Genomic DNA, 23,532 nt, shown 5'->3' on the forward strand with positions numbered 1-23,532 from the left:
GGAACAAAATGCCAATGCGTGTTTTAGGCACTCATAGCTCATATTCGAACGGCATGACTTTTCGTCCAAACAGGTGGAATATGGCATACAGCGTTCGGCCTATGATGGAAGGTGCACATTCTGGTCGACATGTTCGATTACAAATTTGATTCTGAACCGACGAATTTTTTTAAATTATATCAAATGTTGCCCAGGGGACGTAGAACAAAATGCCAATGCGTATTTTGGGCACCTATAGCTTCCATTAAAACCACGAACAGTTAGCCTGTTGCGTTTAAACGCGTGTGTTCTTCTATAAACTAAACCCAACTGTCTACTTTTAGGTTTTCCCTTTGTGTAGGTCTAGAAATGTGTTTTATCTAAAAAATAAAACCACTCTTTGTTTGTGCTAGAAGGTTGACATCTTATAACACGAAATTAGTTCGTTGTTTAGCTTAGGCAGTGAAGGGTCGCAGTTGGTTTGTCGGAAGATTTTGAAGGAATTGCATCACCGCGAACCCAATGTGGCATGCTATCTGCATTTCTTGAAGTGCGTCGTAGGTATGGATAACTTCGTCGCAATGACGATTTTCTTCACGAAGCACGTGAAGTGGGAATTGACGAGCGTTGCCACGGACTTCATCTTTGTTGCTTGGACGTGGATGCGTCGATTTTGCGCCTCGGTTTCGGGGAAAACTTGTGTGGAATAGGCGTAGTCAGTCGTCGTAAAACTGCTTTGAAACGGTTGAAGTATAACTGGAGAAGGCAAAATTACACGAAAGAGTAAACCGTGCATTAGGATTACAAAAAAGGAAAGGTGGTAATTTTAGGCTAGGTTTGCTATACGCATGTCGGTAAACAAACTTGCCACATCATTAAAAAACCCTACATGGAATATATTAACAACCCGTTGACCTTGGCTGTGCCAACTGGTCAATCCCTAACTAAAAATGGAGCAAGGACTTTGATCCCTATGAGGCAAAACAATGTAAAAATTGCAGGCACTGAAGAGGTGGCCTTGCCGCAATCATCGTGTAACGACAGGCCTCTAGTGTCGTGCTTCTCGCGTTCTGAAGGCTTTCCAAAACGTACCCATCGCGGAACTTTGGTCCACTTAGTTAAGGCATATAGACTTACCTGGCATAAAATTATGTGAGGAAATATAACACGCAGTAAAAAAAATTACTGTTTCGGCGACATGCGTTAACAAACGTATACCTTAAATTACCTAGAAGGGAAAAGGAGTAAAGTTAAGAAACACATTTTGTGACGAAAAGAAGGAAAATATAGTAGTTTAACATTACAAATCAAACTTCACAACAGTTTGGCGTCGCACTTTAATTTCATTGACTCCGGCATCAGAAGGTATCGCGCTTGATTTGATCCGACTCTAGCATCAGAATGCGTTGCGCTTGATTTGATCCGACTCCAGCATTAGAAGGCGTTGTGTTCGAGATCACGTCAGGGTCACCAGAAATGAAGGATTCGCAGTTGGTTTGTCGGAAGATTTTGAAGGAATTGCATCACCGCGAACCCAACATCAAACCTGTCCAGAAAGTCCCGGTAAGACAACATGCTGCCTGTCGGAACAAAACCGAGATCTTTGCTGGTCGATGAGACCAAATCTGAAAGATCACAATGTGATCTGTTAGATTGAAAACCATGATATGTTTATTTGTGGAAACAGTCGCAAATATATAGGGATACATCAAAGACGAGACAGAAACAAAGAGATAATTGCTGCGATTACGCGACAAGGAGACTTAGAAGAAGTAGCGCAAGTTAAAGGCGTAACGCAAGCGAGATAACTAGCGAAGGCGCCAGGAAGACGGGTGTAAATGTAAAAGAGTATAAAGTCAAAAGACCAAGTTTAAACAAAATATCAATAAATATTCAAATTACGACAAGCCAAAATCCCTACAGCAGAAACGACAATGCTTTCGTAAGGGAAAACCTAAATGTAGACAGTTTCAGTATTTCCTGATGGGTGGCCAGTGAAATTATTTTCAAACCGCACTTACAATTTAACCTTCTTTATTTACCTTACATAAAAACAAATGAAATATAAAATCTCAAAGCAGGTTAATAATCTAATTTTACATTTAATTGCATTCAAGAATATGACACGGTTTTGAATCACATCACACGTGAAATGAAAAAAAACAGAACGCAGGGATCGTTTCTGCGCTAACGACAGTGCAGTGCCTCATCTTCCATACGTCCACGCATGCAGCTTTCTTTTTCACAACGGTATATTCTTTTACCACAGGTCCGTTTGGGGAACTAGGCCGGGGTGTTACCTTCTAACATATACCTTCCAATAATACATGCCTGCTGTTGGGAGTCACGTTTTAAAACATTAGTTTTATTATTTTTGGTTTTTGTTTAATTGGCTGCCCTACTACACTGATACTAACAAAAACCAAGTAGTCCGGATAAACGAGGCCTGTCTGTATAAACATATTTAACAACAGGTGAACCGATAAAGTTGTAGACATCACAGAAAGGATACAATGAAACGTCACTGCAAAAATGTGTTTTTCCTGATGACAAGTTTTGAATCAAACAAACGATCAAAAAAGAATGAAGGTAAGGTTAAAACAGGGTTTTTAGCTCAATTGCCATGCCTATTCTTCATTTACCTAAAACAACAATGTTAGACAGTTATGCATGCAAAGTTTTTGGGAAAGTGCAAGGAAAAACTTGTAAATAACTAGAAGCTTGTTAAAAAGTCTACAATATAATACATCAGGGTGGGAGAGATCCATACTTTCTTTCTGTTGAATTCCTATGTACAACATCAGAATCATCATGGGTAACACTGTTGAACTCCGGCACCTCTTGCAGATTAGCCGTACTACCGGGTATTGTTGGGTATTCATGTATTGTTGAATTACTAAAATGACTTGCCCAGGCAAGCTGTGAAGCAAACACAAAATATTTTTCATTTGCCAAATTAAGTTTATTTTTACACACAATTATCTTTGAAGAAAGAACCATAGCAAACTTTGTTTGACATTGTTGCAGTCTTAATTTTGAGTTCGAATTTTGAAACGTAAAATGAAATACTTTTTTGTCAACAACATAAAATTTGTTTCCAACAAATTATTGGTGATACGTTTATAAAACCCACAATGGATTGTCATCTTAGCTAAATAAACCACTTTATATCACCATATCAGTTAGCATTACCTGAATATGAGGCCAAGTTAACTTGTTTCTCGTGTCAGGATCTAATCCAAACACAACAGCATTGACTGCACCCTGTAATGGGGCAGTCAACGCAGTAAGAATCCATAGAGCGTAAACATCATTACCTTCTTCAGTAAAAGCATTGTGTATTCTATAAAAATAGGATATAACTAAGTTGCAAACTCCAAAAAGACTTGTTAACACAAACCTTAATATCAGTGGAAAAATAGACAAAATTAAGTAAACAAATGGATATGCTTTTAAAACTTTTATGTCTTCTTTAATTTGCAGATTGTCTCTCTCAGTATCTGGGTCATAATTTCCCTGCCATGAACCCAATCTTCGCTTCAAGAAGAAGATGATGTAGAAATATGTCACAAACAATCCAAGAATGGCAAGAAACAGTGGCACGTACCATCTATGAAATTTTACAAACATAGTTAAACATATTTTTTTCTGAAATAAAGTACTTACATAACAAATCTCCATGTCATTGACTCGTGTTTAATCCAACTACAAAAAGGGTCATCAATGGTTAGTCAATACAATGCAATTAAAGTTTTATTTAACGCAACCAGTATCTGCTGAATTTAAATTATCCGAAACATTATTGACATCTGAATATTACCATTTGAATACAACTAAATATTTTGTTTTATGGTAAAAACGTTCTGTACTTCAATGACTTGAAATACGCATTAACAAAAGCTGCAAAATAAAAATTAACATGTCATTACTATGTTGTACACAAATCCTACACTTGCAATAATTCCTGTTCCAGTAATGCTTAGGTATGTTGGTTGTTCATTATTATATGTTATACCACATTAAGCTCAAATGTTTCAGTAAGATATAGATAACAATACAGGCCACTGTTTTGACAATGTAATTAATTTTTTTGATATAATTTATGTAATTTAGGTCTCTTACCACCAAGCACCAGCTGGGCCATAGTTATCTCCAATTAATGGAAGTAAACTCAAAAGCAGTGGAGGGATAAACCAAGAAAGAAAATGATAATACTTCTCAAATCGTTCAGTTCGTCTTTGTTTGACCACATTGCAAAACAAGTTAAATGTTAGGCATGTCACCCACATTAGTACTGTCCAATCTGGTAACACAAACCAGCATCAATAATTTGCATGTAATGTTTGCATAAAGAAAACCTTAAATTTTGTTTGCCTTTTTACATAAATAAGAACTGCCAATGCAAATTTACAACAAAATGTGTATATACCAAAGTACGTCATCCACCATGCTTCAAAGTCACACTGTGTTCCATCTGGTGTCATATCACCAATTAAGTAACCAATTGTATCCAACATTGCAGCAATACTCAAATAAAGCACAAGGCGTTGTGACAAAATGTTGTATTTCCGAAACAGCCATATTGTTGCGATCATAAATGTACTAAACATACACATCATTACATATCAAAAGTAGCCTATTGCATGTTTTATTAAGTTTCTGATACTCTTAACTATGAGAACTTGAACTTGATTTAAAGAAATTTTATCCTTACACAACATCTTTTTATGTATGTTATCATTTAACAGGCATTAGTAAGAATACTTGCAAAGTAAAGAACCTAATTAACTAACAGAATGAAAAAGTGTATTACAATAAGTTGCTGCTATTACTATTGTTTCACGAAACACAAATTAATTACATAATTTTATACTCACGATCCAATTAAAGAAAGAGAACCAGTAGTTCGTTTCAGTGCAATCACAACATTCTAAAACAAATAAATGCAGAATTTGTACCTGAATTTTTAACATTTTTCGTATATGTAACTTACACATTTAAACTCATCCCCATTGAATAATGTGCAATTCATATTATCAGTGATGTTTGTGGAGCTTTTAATCAAAAACTCTGTACCAAATCAGAAACATTTAACGGTATTTGTATTCACTGCAGTTGGTAAAACACCAACGAGACGCTAGTCGACAAAACTTTTTTTCCAGTCGACAAAACTTTGAACGCTCATAACTTTGCCGTTTCTTAACAGATCTCGATGATTTTTGCACAAGTTGCATGGAATGGCAAGTAGTTTCAAAAAATATAAAAAAATTCTAACGATTTATGGAACGAATATTAATGTATATTGTGATAAATCGGTCATAACTACTTTTATCGAACCGCGGCCACAACTATTCATACACCGTTGGAAACTACATTAAAAACCCTTTCCAACTATACCAAACTTGTCCAATTGTCGCATCTGAATGTACGTCTACTGATCGAATATTATTCATAACCGTCATAAAAAAAATACACTATTTCGTTTATAAGTCTTTTTACAGTTTCGGGGCCACGACTATTCATACACCGTGGGAAACTACATTAAACACCCTTTCCAACCATACCAAACTTGTCCAATTGTCGCATCTGAATGTACGTCTACTGATCGAATATTATTCATAACCGTAATAAAAAAATACACTATTTCGTTTATAAGTATTTTTACAGTTTCGGGGCCACGACTATTTATACACCGTTGGAAACTACATTAAATAAACCCTTTCTAACCATACCAAACTTGTCCAATTGTCGCACCTGAATGTACGTCTACTGATCGAATATTATTCATAACCGTCATAAAAAAATACACTATTTCGTTTATAAGTCTTTTTACAGTTTCGGGGCCACGACTATTTATACACCGTTGGAAACTACATTAAAAACCCTTTCCAGTCATACCAAACTTGTCTAATTATAGCATCTGAATGTACGCCTAATGGGCTTAGATTAAAATCCTGACTGCCTGACTTGCCTGACTTAAACAGCAGTGTTTCCAATAAAATTACGGAAAATAGCCATGCTTCATCATGCGTTGAAATTGCCTGACTTTCGTGAATGTGTTTTGGAATTGCCTGACATTCGTGATTGTGTATTGAAATTGCCGGACATTCGTGATTGTGCATTGGAATGGCCTGACTTTCGTGATGGAGTGCTGTCATTGCCTGACTTTCGTGGATGTGTGTTGGAATTGCCTGACTTTCATGCTTACTTGTAAAATGCACCAAGAATACCTTTTTATTCGATCGTTTTTCGCAAACACATCCAAGTTAACCGACATTTAGGTTTCGACGTACATAACCTGTTCTAGCAGTAGTCTTTTATGTAATGAAACGTACCACTGTAACAAACTTAGGCACACCAAAATCTGATTAATAAATTAAAAATACATTAATAATTGCTCTTATTTGTGTTAATACTTGCTCATCAACTATACAAGAATCTGGGCCTCGGTTGGGCATTGTCTTTCGTTCTGCGACTGCAAATTACTGCAACTGCAGAAGTAATACCATGCTTTCGCATAAGAAGGCATGATCGCCCTACTGCACAGGCCCTTATTTGGCGATTTTGAAGGTCGCCTGACAAGTCGTTGCCTTGCGCACCAGTGTACCTTGGCCTCAATAATCCGTGAAACCTCACTGGGAGCTTGATTTTTCAGATCTTGCTCCAACTTGTCGGGAAAAATGGCTGATCCAGCCTGTGAACCTTACTGCAACTGTATGTATTATAAGCAACAAGCCTCTAAATTATGTCAGCAGATTTAGTTAGAAAAATCTATTTCGCTCATATACTGTAATCATCATCAGTTTCTACAAATATTAAAAATAACGGGCGACAATCATTTCTTCTTCATTGCAAACATTGCAAAAGAGAGTTTTCTTCATGGTTCATCCCACCATCCAAGGAACATACAAAATTATATTATCCTCGGCAAAGCTTACCGATTATGTCGCCTTACCGAGACATGGAGCCACTGTTTAGAATGTTTGGGACTATTTATAAACAAGTGCAGATATCTGGCTTCGCGAAGAAAATGATCTCTTCCAGCATCAACGAAGCGCAAAGTTGGACTGACCGTCTCCGCCAAACCACCAACAAACTCGCAGACACCGCTATTGCTTGGAAAACCGCATTACCGCATTTTCTAAAACTTGCACACAACGAGAAACAGTTAAACAATCATGCCCATGTTGTATACAAACGTCCAACTTCACTGGGTATGTTATTAACGAACTAACGACAACTTGCACTCAACAACGACAACAACAATACTGCGGGCAGCTTCCCTTGCGGAAGGTGCGCGTTGTGCGAACATCATGGTGCTCATAAATCCATGGTACATGAGACGACAATTTTGACAACAACGCTTTTCTTTAATTGTGCCAATTTCGGTATATACGTGTCTTTATGAAATGTAGGCAACGATATGCCGTTTCAATGTTTACGAACTTAAAAACCAACAACATATAACAACGGTGGAATAATTTTGTGAAAAACAGTTTTTGCAAAATTAAAACATGTTAGGAACACAACTCACGGGTTTTCTCATAATTCTGAGTATAAAGAGACTGGCCCATATTGTTATTAACAGTCAAACTGATGATGACATAAGTTTTTGTCGAAACGTCTTATTTTAACATGACAGTGTTAATAACAATATGGGCCAGTCTCTTTATACTCAAAACATGTTAGGTAACTGCATAAAACTCTAAGGCGATTTAATTTTGTCGGAGATTGTAATCAACTAACAAAATGTTACAGATGAATTTATTTTTTTATTTTAGTCAGTTGATGTTTGGAAGTTTGGATTTGTGTAAAGAGTAGTTAACATACTAGTACCAGATTCCTGCCAAATGTAATATAATTTATTCCTTTTCTATAGTAGATGTTCTCTTTGCATATCAAAACAAAATAAAAAATTCCTTTTATTGTGTAAAAAAATCCTCCAGAAGATCATGGTTTCACGAAAATATGAAACAAGCAATAACTCCTGCCTGTGAATAAAATGGTTAAAGAAGGTGGCAAGAACTTATAATGTGTCTGTAACATACGTTTATTCACCGACTTAATATGTAGCCTACATCTTTCCTTGCAGAATGATAATCAGAAGAGGTCCATCTTATCTTAGTTTATTAAGTTTTAAAGTTTAAAAACTAGGTAGTATTTTCCAAACCAATGAACGTAATTGATTGAACTTTTCCAATAAAAAAGTCTAGTCCCAAACATATCGGCGTTTTCGGTTCAAACATGCAGGTATAAATAACAACAAATCGTTTCCGTGTACTTTTAAAATTCAGTCTATATACAGATTTTTCGCAAATATGTTCTCGCTGAGATTTTAATCTGGAATTTTATATCTCAATTCGATTTCGTTTCTTATTTTCTGCATGCTTTATTTTTTTTTGCTATTGCAAAATTTATTTCTCGAATATCGTGCTATTACATCACACAGGATAGCACACATATTTTTTCTGCGCACCCTCTGGGAACGTTGTGCTGACCCCTGGTTGAACCACAGATTTAAAGAAGGTGAAGTCAAGAATAATTATACGTATAAGTAAAATGGTTTCTATGCACTGTAGGACTTTTTACCAGACATTAAATTCTCGCATGCGGACGCATGTGCATAAAGTACTCTCCAACAGGTGGTGCTGATTAGCTGAACTTGCGTAAAAATCTCTTTTCGTCAACTGTCGGCGGGCGGATACTTTGGGTCAGGGCGAAGTGTTTCAAAAATGACAATCACATTGGCTTGTTTCACCACAATGTTGGCTTGTATATTTTTACCTTTTACCTTACATTAGTTAAATTAAACTATTTAGGGGCCTACTCTACAATCACCAACATTTTTACATGAATTAAATGTTAGGACGATGACATTGGGAAAACGGCAATGATATTTTTTAATTATCTCAAGGAAAGCAAGAGAACATAATTGAATTTGCATTGCTTGACCTAAAAAAGGTTTGTTGGTCCATTCTAATTTGCACAAAATAATTGCTGAATATAACATTGTCATTTCACACACACGCACATGGATAAGATCCTGTTGCTTTATTTCTCATGGAATTCGAACATACAGGCTAGTTAGGCAAGGGTGACTCATCTCTTTTAACTTGTAGCTTGCGTAAAAATTTCCGTTCTGGTTGTAAAGCTGTAAAGTTCTGAAGCCAGCACTAAATTGGTCGTAACAGGAACTTTACAGTTGGCACCAGTTTGCGAAACTTCCTCGTTTATGAGGACTTAACTGTCCCTTGTGCGTCACAGTTTGTCATGCCAGTATGTATTCACCACAGCGTGATAATTGAACTCACGTAATTGTGCAATCGGAGCGCAATGTGGTAAACTATTTTCCTTTGCATGACACACTTACATTTCGCACTTCAGGTAAATTTTATCCAACCAGACTTAAAGCAGTTTACTGCACATTTATTACCTTGGGCATAACAGCTCCCAATAATTTGATCTCCCTAGGACTTTTGTTATGAGGTGTTTTAGTTAATGCCCTTTCAGTACAATATCTTTATTGTGTACAGCGTAAAGCTGAGTGCAAAACTTTTTTTGCCGTCACCTTGATTGCCAACTTTTTGTTCAGGATAATAACACAACCTACATATGAACTACTTTAACTTCAATGAACTGGAAGTAATTGACTGCGTTGTATAAACAATCGTCATTTAGTTAAAAATGCTTTCGAACCACAAAATTTTTCGTGCAAGTGTTAACTATTTACTTTCGCCTATCACACCTTTATTGCCGTAGTAACCTGTCGGTCTACTTTATTGTATGTACACAGGTCTTTTATTCTGGCAATAAACTTTTGTTTTATGCCTTGTTTCAGAATTCCTTTAATTTTTGCAAAAAGCGAGGTGATTGTGTTGACACAGAGTCGTAATTATTACAAAGTTTACACAACTATCAAACTATATAACAAGCCACACGATTCGGGTTTTTGATCTTTACATGTATCAAATTACGCCTGTCACTGAAAACAACAGACTATCTAGAAATACGTTCGCATACTCGACGGAAATGACAACCAATTCGCCTGAACCTGTATGGGATTGCAATGGACGGAAAAGCCCGAACTCATCAGAGCTGCTCAGGAAACTATCAAGTAAGTTTGCTTTTTTTATTCACGGAGGTTTTGTTTAATATCTTGTCCTCAATATACATTATGCTTGTAGATGCAGATGCATCTGTTCTGGTGCCAATGTGCATTGCGCCGATCCTTGTCTTCTTGATGTACGTTATGTATATTGATGAAATGTTATTCTTTAAACGGGATAACGTATTTTGGAGAAGAAGGCTTTACTATGCTTGGATACTTGGAACATTTCCCGTACGTTTTATTAATTCAAATTAACATAGTTGTTATTGGGATATGTTTAGGTGATGAGCACAATGTATGTATTGTCACTGTTTGTGCCTCTGGCTAGTGGCGTGACGGCATTTTTTGGCAGCTAGTGAGTATAACAATATCCGAATGAATATATAGACGTATCAGCATAACTAAATGTTTTGTTTTTCTTTGCTACCAAGCTACTATGGATTTGTCTTCAATCAGTCTTTCTACCACGTTATTGATTATTATGGAGGAATGCAGGAAATGGAAGATGCGATGAAAGCAGCTCCAGTAATTCGTCCGAATCCTTTTCCTTGTTGTTGCGTTGTTTGCTGTTTCAAAAACCAACCCATGACAGTGTACGTTTTTCCTGCTATTGCGAGTTTTTGATTGTTTACAATTTTTGGTTTTTATTGTTTTTGATCAAAATTCTATTACGCAGATTTCGACTAAAGAAAATGGAAGTACTTGTAAATCAGGTTCTGTATATTTTTCCAATCCTGTACTGTTTAATAAACATCTTAGTTTTGGAAGGACATCAAGCTTCTATAGCCGGGGTTTGTGGCAAACCGCTTTGGGCTGGTTTCAAAATAAAGTTTTTTCAAAATTTCAGTTTTTGGTGATAAGACTACTGGAGGTAGCCACGTTGGCATCAAGTTTTGTTGCGATGTATTCGTATGCGGTTGTATGCAAATCATCAGTGGAGACTTTGGTACAGTTTGGGATGAGAGGTAAGGAAATACTAATGCTATAACAAATACATCTGGAACAGTGTGTAAAATGTAACTGATCAAATGTCTTTCATTTATCATAGTTACTCTGCTACCTACTAGCACAAAACTGAACTTACTTAATTTGGTAAATTTGGTATTGTTTTTATTAGGAAAATATGCGACTGTTCAACTAGTAGCAGCAGTCAACACTCTACAAGGATTTATTCTCGGAGTTTTAAACCTTTTTCGACAATTGCCCTGTGGATTTCCATATCCCGATCCAAAAAATGCTGAACGTAAGTCAAAACCCTTTGGATGAAGAATATAAAATATAACTTGAATATTTTTGTTTCTAGTTTTGCATGCTTGGATTCTGATTGTAGAACTATTCATGCTGGCAGTTGGTGCTTGGTTTGCGTATCGTAGATCAGAAAAAGGCTGTGAAGTGGTTCCCATACCACAACTGGAAGAATTACACCTGACCAAGGTAAGTTTAAATGGTTTTTCCAAATCAGATACTGTTGATGCACAAAAAAAAACAATATTTTTTGTAGATCACATCCAAATCTAACTTGGCACTAACTTTCCAAAACGACAATATTAGTGACAAGGACAGCACCAAGATGTCACTGGAAGATATAAAAAAGGCAGAAATTGAAGAGAATGATTCTGGCTGCCAGGAAAACTACTGTTTTAACGAAGCTGTGTAACAATTACTTGCGTGGACAATGTACTTCTATCTTTATATTTATGGGTTACTGTGTAGAATAGCCCACAAATACCGAAGTGGCCAGACCATATTAATGACATAACCTCATAGCCTACTTTTCAATGAATTTGTGTAAAGTTAAGTCAATGTTGTTCAGTAGTTGTTTCTCTGGTTAATCCATCTTGGTTTTGATTTATTAAAAACGCGTAAGGCAGAGGTTCCCAAATGGCGCGTTGCGATGCACTTCTAGTGCTCCTTTAAAATTTTTTGGGTGCCGTCGTAAGGCTATGTTGGATGCTTTGGACGAATTTTACTTTAATAACCAACCGCGTGACTTATCAGCTGTTGTACAGATGATAACATATTATGGCATTACCTAAGCAAATTCGCCTCCAACTGAATACGGTCAACACAAAAAATATATCTAAAAACGGTCAACATTTTAAGTCGCCGGTTTTATCAAAGTGTGAAAATACTAACTTAAGGCATGCTTAGTTAAGAAAAAAGTTTTGCATTTGATGTTTCCGTGCCTAAATTTAAATGATGTTTCGATGGTTGCAATTGAAAATACAATGTCTTGGGATCAGCTGTTTTTTTGTTTGTTTTGATCTATTGTATAGAAATGCACAATCATTCATCATTTAGGATTTGTTTGTCTCAGTGCCACTTAACCGAGTGAATGACTCGCACGAGTGAAAGTTTTGCAGGTTAACGAAAATTCCTTTGTTAACATGTATTTCGTATCCACCTATCATTGACCATCGTCGGTTTGGCGTTCATTCCGTCCTTATTTCTAGCATCTGTCCCTAATTTTGACAATTTTTCATGTTGGACATTAGTTATTACGCAAAAATAAAACATTATAATGCGGTGTACAACGTTGGGGTAAATAAAATTCCGCTAACTTCAGTTGTGGTGAACGTAACACTCGTTTACCTTTCAACAAAAACAGTTTTCCGCAATAAATGTATTAAATGCACAGTTATACCGTAACGAGTTCCTTGGTATAGTCCAATATGTTGTCATTGCATTAACCACCTCCTTGTAAACTATTTGTAAAAGTTTATTATCTTATTTAAACACCCACATCTTATTTTATGACCATTAAACAGGACGTAAAATCTGCCCGTGTGTTCAATCGCCATTTTATTCAGGCAGTAAAACCTCTTCGTTTTAAGAATTCTACTGAAGGAACGCTGGCCATAAAAAACGTTGAGTACTTAAACAATTACGAAAAATGTTCGCAGTGGGTAGGCATATAAAATGACCCATACATCCCAAGTTACGCACATCACAAATCATGGGCACCGAAAGCATGTTTAATGATTCGGCGGAAATGACAACCAATTCGCCTGAACCTGTATGGGATTGCAGTGGACGGAGAAGTCCGAACTCATCAGAGCTGCTCAAGAAACTATCAAGTATAGGATATATAAATTTTTGTATTCAGTTTTCTCTTGATTTTTCATACATTATGCTTATAGATGCAGATGCATCTGTTCTGGTGCCAATGTGCATTGCGCCGATCCTTGTCTTCTTGATGTACGTTATGTATATTGATGAAATGTTATTCTTTAAACGGGATAACGTATTTTGGAGAAGAAGGCTTTATTATGCTTGGATACTTGGAACATTTCCCGTACGTTTTATTAATTCAAATTAACATAGTTTTTATGCGGTATGTTTAGGTGATGAGCACAATGTATGTTTTGACTCTGTATGTGCCTCTGGCTAGTGGCGTGACGTCTTTGTTCGGAAGCTAGTAAGGAACAAATTTTCGCTTTGTTGGTCTCTTACATTTTCTTAATGACGAAAACCAATTGATTTCATTTCTTTGTTTTCAAGCTACTATGGATTTGTCTTCAATCAGTTTTTCTACCACGTTATTGATTATTATGGAGGAATGCAGGAAATGGAAGATGCGATGAAAGCAGCTCCAGTAGTTCCTCCGAATCCTGTTCCTTGTTGTTGCGTTGTTTGCTGTTTCAAAAACCAACCCATGACAGTGTACGTTCTTCCTGCCATTGCGAGTTTTTAGAGATTGTCAGAGAGAGATTGTCTTCAAGACATGATTTTTATTGTTTTTGATCGTAATTTTCTTGCGCAGACATCGGCTAAAGAGAATGGAAGTACTTGTAAATCAGGTTCTGTATATTTTCCCAGTCTTACTCTGTTTCATGACTATTTTGACTTTGGAGGGGCATAAAACATCCATAGCTGGGGTAGGTAGTAAATAGTTTTTACATTAAATGTAACAAATCGTTTGTGGCTTTTTATAGTTTTTGGTGATCAGATTTCTTGAATTTCTGACGTTGGTGTCCAGTTTTGTTGCGATGTATGCATTTGCGTTTGTCAGCAAATCATCCAAGGAGACTTTGCTACAGTTTAACATAAGAGGTATATTCAGTTTTGTTTTTGAACAAATGGTTGAAAAATGTATAGAGAAATGTAGCAACCAACTATTTAAAATTATACATTTTTTCCTGGATTCTGCAGTTTTGTTAAAAGTTATTCTCGAAATTTGGAATTTATATATTTATTTCATGTAGGTTACCTTATGATTTTGAAACACAATTGTAATAAGTTTTTTATCTGTTTTTATTAGGAAAATATGCAACTGTTCAACTAGTAGCTGCAGTCAACACTCTACAAGGATTTATTCTCGGAGTTTTAAACCTTTTTCGACAATTGCCCTGTGGATTTCCATATCCCGATCCAAAAAATGCTGAACGTAAGTCAAAACCCTTTGGATGAAGAATATAAAATTTAACTTGAATATTTTTGTTTCTAGTTTTGCATGCTTGGATTTTGGTTGTGGAACTATTCATGCTGGCAGTTGGTGCTTGGTTTGCGTATCGTAGATCAGAAAAAGGCTGTGAAGTGGTTCCCATACCACAACTAGAAGAATTACACCTGACCAAGGTCAGTTCAAGTGTTTTGGCAAAATCAGATACTGTTAATGCACAAAAATAATATTTTTCTAGATCACAACCAAATCTAGCTTGGCACTAACTTTTGAAGAAGACAATAATAAGGACGCAAAGTTGCCACTGGAGGAACTTAAGCGAAGAGATAAAGAAGAGGGAAGATCAGTCTGTCATATAAACAGCAGTTTCAACGAAGTTGTGTAACACCCCATATTTTGTAGTGTGTCGCTTTATTATTAGTTTGTACACAGTCTCAGATTGCGTTATTCGATTGAAATTTGAATGTATTGGAAAATATAGTGCTACAAGTTATGAAATACTTGTCGTGTTGCATATAGTTGTTTCAAGAACGAATGCACGTTCTCTGGTTTAGCGCTGGCTTATTTGAGGTGCACTTAAAGTTTTTATTCTCCCGTTTATTTTTTGGGGAACTTGGAAAGCTCGGAGCTTCCGATAAATCTCAAAATGATCGATGAAGCTTGCTATTTAATTTACTGCCTAATAAACCAACTAAATATGCGAGAATCGTGTGTGCTCAAGCTGTTTTATTTGGGTTGTAAAGATTTATTCCCAACGCTATTCAAAAGTTTTCTTTGTGTTTGAATTGACGCAACGCGACGTTGTATTGCTATGGAGAAATACACTTGCGTACTTTAAAGTGCATATGACACGGCCATGACAACTTTGCGTAGCACTAAAGGTACATCTACAACAAACGTATATCCAAAGTTTTTCGGTTCTACGTCAACTAAAAAATGTAGAAAACTGCACGAAAGTAACGGCAACCAAAAATCGTAAACCTTTTTCGCTGAGGAGAAAAGGACACAAGGCGCTCGCGTCGAAAATATGCATTGTTTAGATAGGAGAAGGCGCCTTTTTTTGCAGATATCGAATAGTTTCAAACATAGGAGAATCCACCGATTACGTTACCTTAAAGGTCAAGACAGGGTTTTGCAACTCACAAAAATATGTCATTGTGACGTCACAAACCAAAGGCTTATTTGCCCTAATTAACGGAAGACCAAGGCATAGGCATAGGGTACATAAGAAACGACATAACTCTGTACTTCGATAAGACGGGAATGGTCCGTTTCTTTGCTAAGTGACATTACATAACGCCATTTTGGATATGATGTCATAACTTTAACCTCCCCTTTGTGTTGACTTTAATTTGATGATTCCAACATTTCTAGCTACGAACTATATTGCGAAAAGTACATTAGTGGTTGATTGTGGCGAATTACATAAATCATTTATGACACGAACTCGTAGGCAATGATAGGGTTCTTCACATTTACAAATGCGCCAAACAGCCCAACCCTTATATTTTACGTTCTCATTAAACACGTTTTCAAATAAGTTTCCTGTGTATTGATAACGGACAGCAAAAAACACTTTTCCAATAACAGGAATATGTTCCTAATTTGAAAGAAACCAATATGAGAAGCATGTATTGTAAGTAGAGATTGGTTTATTGTGATTGCAATTGCCCTGTGTTGATGTGGATTATCTAAAATGTCGCTACCTCATTGACGTATGTACAGCGAGTGTGCTGTGAATGTTATATACCACCTTAATCAAAAAAATATTTTGACGAACCATTAAGAGGCGAAACATGTCAAACCGTTTGCTTATTCTTTATAGCATGACCCTTTTGTGGTATTATGTTTACATTTGTTGATAAGATATGACATTTTTTTCTTCGTCTCAATTTACTGACTCTTTTCATACATCGTTCAAAACACATGATCACTCCACTTCGTACTTTTCTGTATGCGTAACAGTTACACATTGTTGATTCAAAGCGCATAACCTTTGAAGTGTAGGCTGTAAAAAGCGGACACATAGAAACGCCCATGGTTGTCACAAGTCATAAAAGCTTTAAAAGCATGTTTGCTCTTTGTTGCCCGAGTTGCATTGTGGCAAAATGTGTGGAAACTTGATATTTCGTCCTGACCTATTTCATGTGCAAAGCTTGTTGGGTGAAGGCATTGCGAACTTATCAAAGCAATGCTTGGAAAACCTGTCAAGGCAATATAATTCACAAACATTATAGATCAGTTCTTGTCTACATGTCTGACAACCAATTAAACTGCAGAACATCGAAAGCAGACATGGACGATTTCCGTCTGTATTGAAGGTATCTGCAACACTGTTTTGTGTCAGCTTTGCGAGGCTTGTTGCTAATTATTGGAACGAAGACCATCAAGTAAATGTTTTTTTTACAAAACACATCTATTTTTTGACAAGACCCACTTTATTTCTACAATACGCATAAACTTCAACTAACAACCAACAAAGATATGATGTTTCATAAATTTTGTGCCAAGTATTACATTACCAGGTTATTTTCTAAATCTCAGGGTTTCCCAAACTTTCCGCATGGTGAAAGCAGGTGTGAAAATGAAGAGAAGTTATCGGAGAATTGAATTGTAAGGTTAAACTGTCCTCCCACGCTGGTTGAGCGGAAAAACTAATGTGAAGTAAGACTGCAGGGGTCCGAAAAAACATACTTTATATAGGCCTACGGTCCGTTGCCTACAAAGTTTAGAAAACCCTGCTATAAACAGATGTATCCACATTCATTAAAGCTGAATGTTTTGTGTGGCGACAACAAAACAGTTTAAATTGCAATAAAATCGACACATCGCTCGTTATACAGCTCTTTCGCAGTTAAGTAGGGCAAAGGTACTCACTCGAACCTTAACGCACATATCCTAACGTTGTTTGAACTTCTGGGGCTAATAGTTTTAATTTGTGTTAACTTGCCCAATAAAAAGCTCTCCGTGCCTACAGGTAGCTTAGGTCTTTTAAAATCAATTTTTAACTCTGTGGTAGATTTTTGTAGTTACTTAAAACAGGCGTTGTAAAGTTTAATATAGCAATAAATGACTGTACAGCCTGCTTTTTATCTCATCAGACCTGTATAAAAGGGAGGAATCAAGAAGAAATTTTAGTTGAGTGAAGTTACATTGTAAGCTTGGTTGAAGAAACTTCTTCGAAATGAACGCAATCACATTTGAAACTGAAAATTACACTACGCAGTCGATGGTCATTGAAAGTTGGACATGCGGATTTTTAAACTCCACTGAACTTTTGCAAAGACTTTCAAGTAATCATTATTAATATTTATGGTGTGAAATTTTGTTGTGAAACTATTTTGTCGCTTAACAGGCGCTGGGGCAGAGATTGTTGTTCCTCTTTGTATTCCACCGATACTATTAGGGATAATGGCAGGTTTGTATGTGAACGAAATGATATTCCTCCAGCGTCAAAAAGATCTTTGTGCAAAGAGAAGAACCTCATATGCCTGGTCGTTAAGTGCCTTTCCTGTAATACTTGTTGTAAACTTTTTTGTCACATTTTACTTCATGATAAATGTTTTTAGATGATCGGTCTTTGTTGTGTGTTGGGACTTTTTATCCCGGCAGCAGGAGATGATTTGACTGTGGCACTTAATTTGTAAGTATCATTGTACATACAATCTAAATACTGCTCGGGGCAAGTAGACTACAGCATCCAAGCTTATGCTGGACTTGTGTGCTTATTGATGTCTTGTTGTCAAGCATTTAAAAATGAATTATGTCTTTCATGGTTTTTCTATTTGTACGAACAGCTATTTTGGAATTTGCGTCAAGAAGTTTTTTGAACTTAACTTGGATTATTACGGCGGCAAGGAAAAAATGGCCGAACACTTCGGATCAGCTACAATTGACCCCAATCCATTTCCATGCTGTTTTGTGATTTGTTGTTGCCGAAACCAAGCTATGACACTGTGAGTGTGTATATCTTTCCTTTGGATTACTGTTTTGCATTTGAGATATTGTCAGTTTATGTTGATTTTATAAAAGTTGATTGATTTGAAGATCACGACTAAAGAAGTTGCATATTGTGGTAAATCAAGTTATCTACGTTTATCCCATTGTTATCTTCGTAAAAGCCATACTAAAAGCGGATGGTTTGAATCGAGTTTTATATGGGGTAAGTAAATTTTATTCTATTTATAACGTGCTAGTTTTGAACATACAAATAAACGACACAACTTTGCAGGCTTATCTACTACGTTTTCTTGACTTAGTTGGAAGCGTTTCGAACTTTACTGCTCTTTATCCCTTCGTGCTCGCAGCAAGATCGTCTCGCGTTCCTTTGCGCCAGTTCTTCCTGCGAGGTACCAGTGAATATGTTTGTTTTAAAGTCGCAGTTCCTAACTCTTGCTCTAAAAGAAAATCACCATGTTTCCTCGTTACTCAAGCAAGCACAAAATGTATACTCAATACACGTAAAATTTAAGTAGACAGAATTATTTTTGCAATAGAATAGCAAAAAACGAATGAAGACTTTCGATATCATTTTCTGACAGTGTCTCCAAATGCACGAGAATAATATTTATTAAATGCTGGTTTGCACTATTTTTAATGGTAAAATCTATGATAAATATACACAGTTTTGGACGTTTAAATAACGTAACATGGAGAATGTCTTGTTGTTTTAGAAAAATACTTGTCGCTCCAACTCCTTGTTGCTTTCAACACTATTCAACGTTTCACTCTGAAAGTTGTTGTCATGTTTGATGGCCTTGACTGTCATTTCCCTTATCCTAACAACGATCCAGCATTTCGTAAGTTTATATGTTGAAGAATGTTTGAATTATGTTTATTTATTTATTTGTTTTTTTTATCATATGACGAACTTTTTATGATGATCGTCTTGCTTGCAGTTTATCACTCGTATATACTGGTTTTCGAGCTATTTCTGTTATCTTTGCTCGGTTGGTATAGCTTTAAACGAAACGAAAGTGATTGCAAGATACTACCTTACGAAGGAGATGCATCCACGGTAAGTCTACAAACATTCACGCTAGCAGTTTGGAGCTACTTGAACACATAACCTCTCTATTACAAAGTTTAGGCCTTCAGTAAATATAATGTGCTATCGTTTTGTCCTTGTGGTAATAAAATGATGGAATTTTGCATTGTAGGAAACACAGGAGTACCATGGCAACGGCCTGAAAGAAAACGGCCACCAAAATAACATGTTTATTGTGAAAGTTGAGGACGATCTACCTTCAACTACTAAAGAAAGACGTTTTTCAAACTATGTCGTAAGCGACGCCCTTTGAGACCATCAGGCCAATATTAAACTAACTGATTTCACAAATGTCTATCGGTTGATTCATTTTGCATTAAAACATTTTCGGTCACAAATTGTCGTTTGAAGTTTGCAATTTACACATTTGTGTAAATTTTTCAGTGTAATGCCATAGATTTAAATTTTGTGAATTTTTCACTGTTTTTTTAAATATTGCTCTGATAATTCTTCGTCGTGCACAGTGTGTTGTCTGTATTTCTTTGTTTTTTATCGTTATATTGCCGATCGTTCTTTATTTAAAAAAAGAAGGTTTGTTTTGCATTTGAGATGTTATAAATATTAGGCAAATTCCTAACTATATCTCTAACCGCAAAAAAGTGGGGTTTCATAAATGAATATATAAGGTTCCATGTGGTATATAGTTTTATGCAAATCTGCTAAAAATGCCAGATTGACGGTTCTTAGTTGACTTTAACAACTTTGCAAGGATTTACTAACAAATAGTTTAAGAAACACTGCTATAGTCCGTAGGAAGAAACTAACTTCTGAATATGTTTACTTTGTGTAAGCTGCAGACAGATGGCCACTGTTTCGACCTAAAAGGTCTCATCAGTGCAGCTGGTGTGACTTTCAGACGACTTTGCTGACCAAATTTTTACTTTGTTTGCGGTGCAGGAAACATTCCAATTAAGTCTTGCTGATTTCTGATTAAATACTAGTTAAAAGGGATATCCATCATTAGGTGACTAAAGCGCTGTTTCAACTTACACTTTCTATTTTTTTCCAAGTTTTTTTCAGAGAAAAACTATTTTTTTCTAAGTTTTTATATTTTTTTATCCTAAAGTTTCGACGTTTAAAATTTTTTTTCTTTATTGCTTGCAAATCACGTTGTTCACATAAATTAATTCACATTGTTTTAAAGTAAACGAAACTGAACGACAATTCTGATGTATATAAACATTTTTTGATTCCTTTTGCGACCTCAAAATAGTCCTATGATTATGTTTGGACGCTATTCAAAAGTCTATACGAAACCTGCATTCCTAAGACAATTTTCAAACAAGTAAACTGCCTAACGTATAAACGTGGGAATCGCACGTTTCAAGGTCACGAGTTCGGTGTCATTGTGTGGTTGTCGTAATGGCTTCTGGTTCTTGTAAGCATTCCTATAAAGATTAATCAGAACCATTAAAAGTTTAACTAAGTCGTAAACTTTTGCTGTTAAATGGTAAAAGAGTCGATTTCTTACTTTAACAATAGCTGGGTTGGGAACATTTAAAAGGGTGTGAAATTCGAGAGAAGGGTCATATGATTCAAACCAGTGGTGGGAAGTGCGTCTTTTGCTTACTGTAGTACCACGCAGTTTTCAAACAAAATGATAACAACTTCAATTGAATCGAATTTCAGCACCACAACCGCTACAAATGCTAATGGATGGACATGCGGTGGCAGAGTTGCTATAAGTTCGTCCCAACTTTTGCAGAGGCTCTCGGGTAAATACTTTACGTTTGAACCATGTTAGTTATTTTAAAACAAATCTATTTACGGTGTTTCAGGTGCTGGTCCTGGAATCATTGCTCCCTTATGTATTCCACCGGTACTTTTAGGTATCATGATATTTTTGTATGTTGACGAAATGATCTATTTTTATCGTCAACCGAACCTCAGTACAAAAAAAAGAGTTTACTTCGCTTGGGTTTTGAGTGCCTTTCCTGTAAATATTTTTGTATATAATCATATTTTTGGATATTTTGCATGCTTTGTTCATTTTAGATGATCAGTCTTTTTTGTGTTATCGGACTATTCGTCCCAGCAGCTGCAGATGATCTATCCCTAGCCTTAAATTTGTGAGTTTGTTTATGTTTTTCAAATATTTGTTTATTCAAATAAATGACAAATGTATATGACTATTGGTTTGGTATTTATTTAACTTTTGATTCACAGCTATTTTGGGTTTTGCATCAAGAAGTTTTTTGAACTTAACTTGGATTATTACGGCGACAAGGAAAAAACGGCCGAACACTTCGGGTCAGCTACAATTGGCACAAATCCTTTCCCATGCTGCTTTGTGATTTGTTGTTGCCGAAACCAAGCTATGACAGTGTAAGACGTTTTGGAACGTATTAATAATTGGATTTAAAGCCTCTGTGTTGTGTATGCTGTTTGTGGGGAAACTCTTTAATGTCAAATACCTACTGTCTATTCGATAAACAAAGAAAAGCCGCAAAAAAGCGTTTACTTGTTTAAAGCGCTCGACTGAAAAAGTTGCACGCGCTGGCTAACCAAGTTCTTGTCGTCCATCCTCTGATCATCTTTATTACGATTATTATGAAGGCGGACGGATTAAACCGAGTTTTGTATGGGGTAAGCCGCAAATTGGTGTTTAAGTCACATAACCGTAAACTTGTCCTTAAAATGTTTAGGTCCTTCTTATTCGCGCGTTGGGAATATGTGGAAGAATTTCAAACTTTGTTGCACTCTACCCTTTTGTTGTAATAGGCAAACTTTCCCGTGGACCGTTGAAGCAATACTTTTTTGCAGGTAAATGTGACTTGTTCAGATTGTAAGCATCGTCTTTACCGAGATTTTTCTCAGCGCCGTCGTTTATGCTTGCTTTGATTTATTTAACTTAGTCAGGTACCGATGTCTTATACTATGCTCATGAAATTATTTCAGGAAAGTATTTATCAATTCAATTGGTGCTTGTTTTTAATACAATACAACAAGCTGTGATAAAGCTGGTAGCTATTCTGGGCAAATTGGACTGTAGCTTCCCATATCCTAGCAATAACCCCACATACCGTAAGTTGTTTGCCACTAATGTTTATTTCTTGTCAAACTGACATAGCTGTTTGTTTAGTTTGGCATTCATATATTCTGGTGTACGAGTTGTTAATGCTGTCGGTCTTGGGTTGGTTCAGCTTTAGAAGATACGAAGCGGATTGCAAGATACAGCCGTATGAGGAACAAGGTTGTTGCACAGTGAGTTACAATTTACTAAGAATGTGTTTGGATAGTTAACGGTTTATTTGCTTGTGCTTTTGTCAGACTTCTGTTAATAGGAGCATTGTGAAACTTTAGTGGGACAACTTTATTGTTCAGCAATAAAGTCGTTACGCCGCTTCGGGGAAAAACTCATTGTATAGCATACAGTAAATTTTCAATAAAATGTCGTAATTGACTCTGTTAAAATTTGTGTTTTACGCCCACAGGCAGAAACGGAGTTTAATGCCGACAACAATGAAGTTAAAAGCAAGGATGGCAGTGTGTTTTCTCTTGAAGTTGTCAAGAACCAATACCCTGAAGTATAACATCCACACAACAAACCAAGCAGAGATATTAGACATTATTTTTCAACAATATTAAAGTTCTCTCATATTGCACCTTTTTCACTTTGCTTTTCTCTTCATGTAAAAATGTTTATGCTGTACATATTAGGGTTGTGCCAACACAGAAAACATTTGATGATGTCATTTAATGGCAGATATTAATGAATACTACTGTTACACGTGGATAAGATTTTTGGATGCAACATGGAAAAAACTTCAATGCACTGAAGCCCAATGATCGAACCACCTCAATATTTGTTCTACGTCGCAGTGTTCCGATGGAAAAACCTCATCCTGCTACACGAACATTTTATCGCGGCTTAGTACCCAGTCGCCGTATATGTGGACAACAACTGAATTTTTCTGTTCCGTGTACCCGATGCCATCCATTACATTTGTAGCATTGCACTTTTCGATTTTAAAGTGTATGTTTTCTCGAAATACT

The 23,532-nt window shown here is 36.2% G+C and overlaps 3 protein-coding genes across 3 annotated transcripts; 2 read left to right on the forward strand and 1 right to left on the reverse strand.

Moving 5' to 3' along the window:
* Window positions 1–1,646: 1,646 nt before the first annotated feature.
* On the reverse strand, window positions 1,647–5,156 carry LOC145902452 (uncharacterized). The gene is made up of 8 exons (XM_082990426.1): window positions 4,973–5,156; window positions 4,857–4,909; window positions 4,409–4,581; window positions 4,102–4,282; window positions 3,646–3,684; window positions 3,380–3,589; window positions 3,172–3,322; window positions 1,647–2,898 (listed from the first exon to the last, which is right to left on the reverse strand). Exons 1-8 carry the CDS (start codon window positions 5,009–5,011, stop codon window positions 2,728–2,730), a joined length of 1,017 nt encoding a protein of 338 aa, XP_082846552.1. The 5' UTR covers window positions 5,012–5,156; the 3' UTR covers window positions 1,647–2,727.
* A 4,852-nt stretch (window positions 5,157–10,008) lies between these two features.
* Window positions 10,009–11,744, forward strand: LOC145902934 (organic solute transporter subunit alpha-like). The gene is made up of 9 exons (XM_082991023.1): window positions 10,009–10,093; window positions 10,164–10,318; window positions 10,369–10,442; window positions 10,519–10,680; window positions 10,764–10,878; window positions 10,935–11,052; window positions 11,205–11,330; window positions 11,391–11,521; window positions 11,589–11,744. Exons 1-9 carry the CDS (start codon window positions 10,009–10,011, stop codon window positions 11,742–11,744), a joined length of 1,122 nt encoding a protein of 373 aa, XP_082847149.1.
* A 1,299-nt stretch (window positions 11,745–13,043) lies between these two features.
* On the forward strand, window positions 13,044–14,874 carry LOC145902935 (organic solute transporter subunit alpha-like). The gene is made up of 9 exons (XM_082991024.1): window positions 13,044–13,164; window positions 13,228–13,382; window positions 13,432–13,505; window positions 13,589–13,750; window positions 13,851–13,965; window positions 14,023–14,140; window positions 14,349–14,474; window positions 14,535–14,665; window positions 14,728–14,874. The coding sequence occupies exons 1-9, from the start codon at window positions 13,044–13,046 to the stop codon at window positions 14,872–14,874; spliced, it is 1,149 nt and encodes a 382-aa protein (XP_082847150.1).
* The last annotated feature ends 8,658 nt before the right edge of the window (window positions 14,875–23,532 follow it).

Source organism: Ascidia mentula, chromosome 5, assembly GCF_947561715.1.
Source record: "Ascidia mentula chromosome 5, kaAscMent1.1, whole genome shotgun sequence".
NCBI classification, from domain to species: domain Eukaryota; kingdom Metazoa; phylum Chordata; class Ascidiacea; order Phlebobranchia; family Ascidiidae; genus Ascidia; species Ascidia mentula.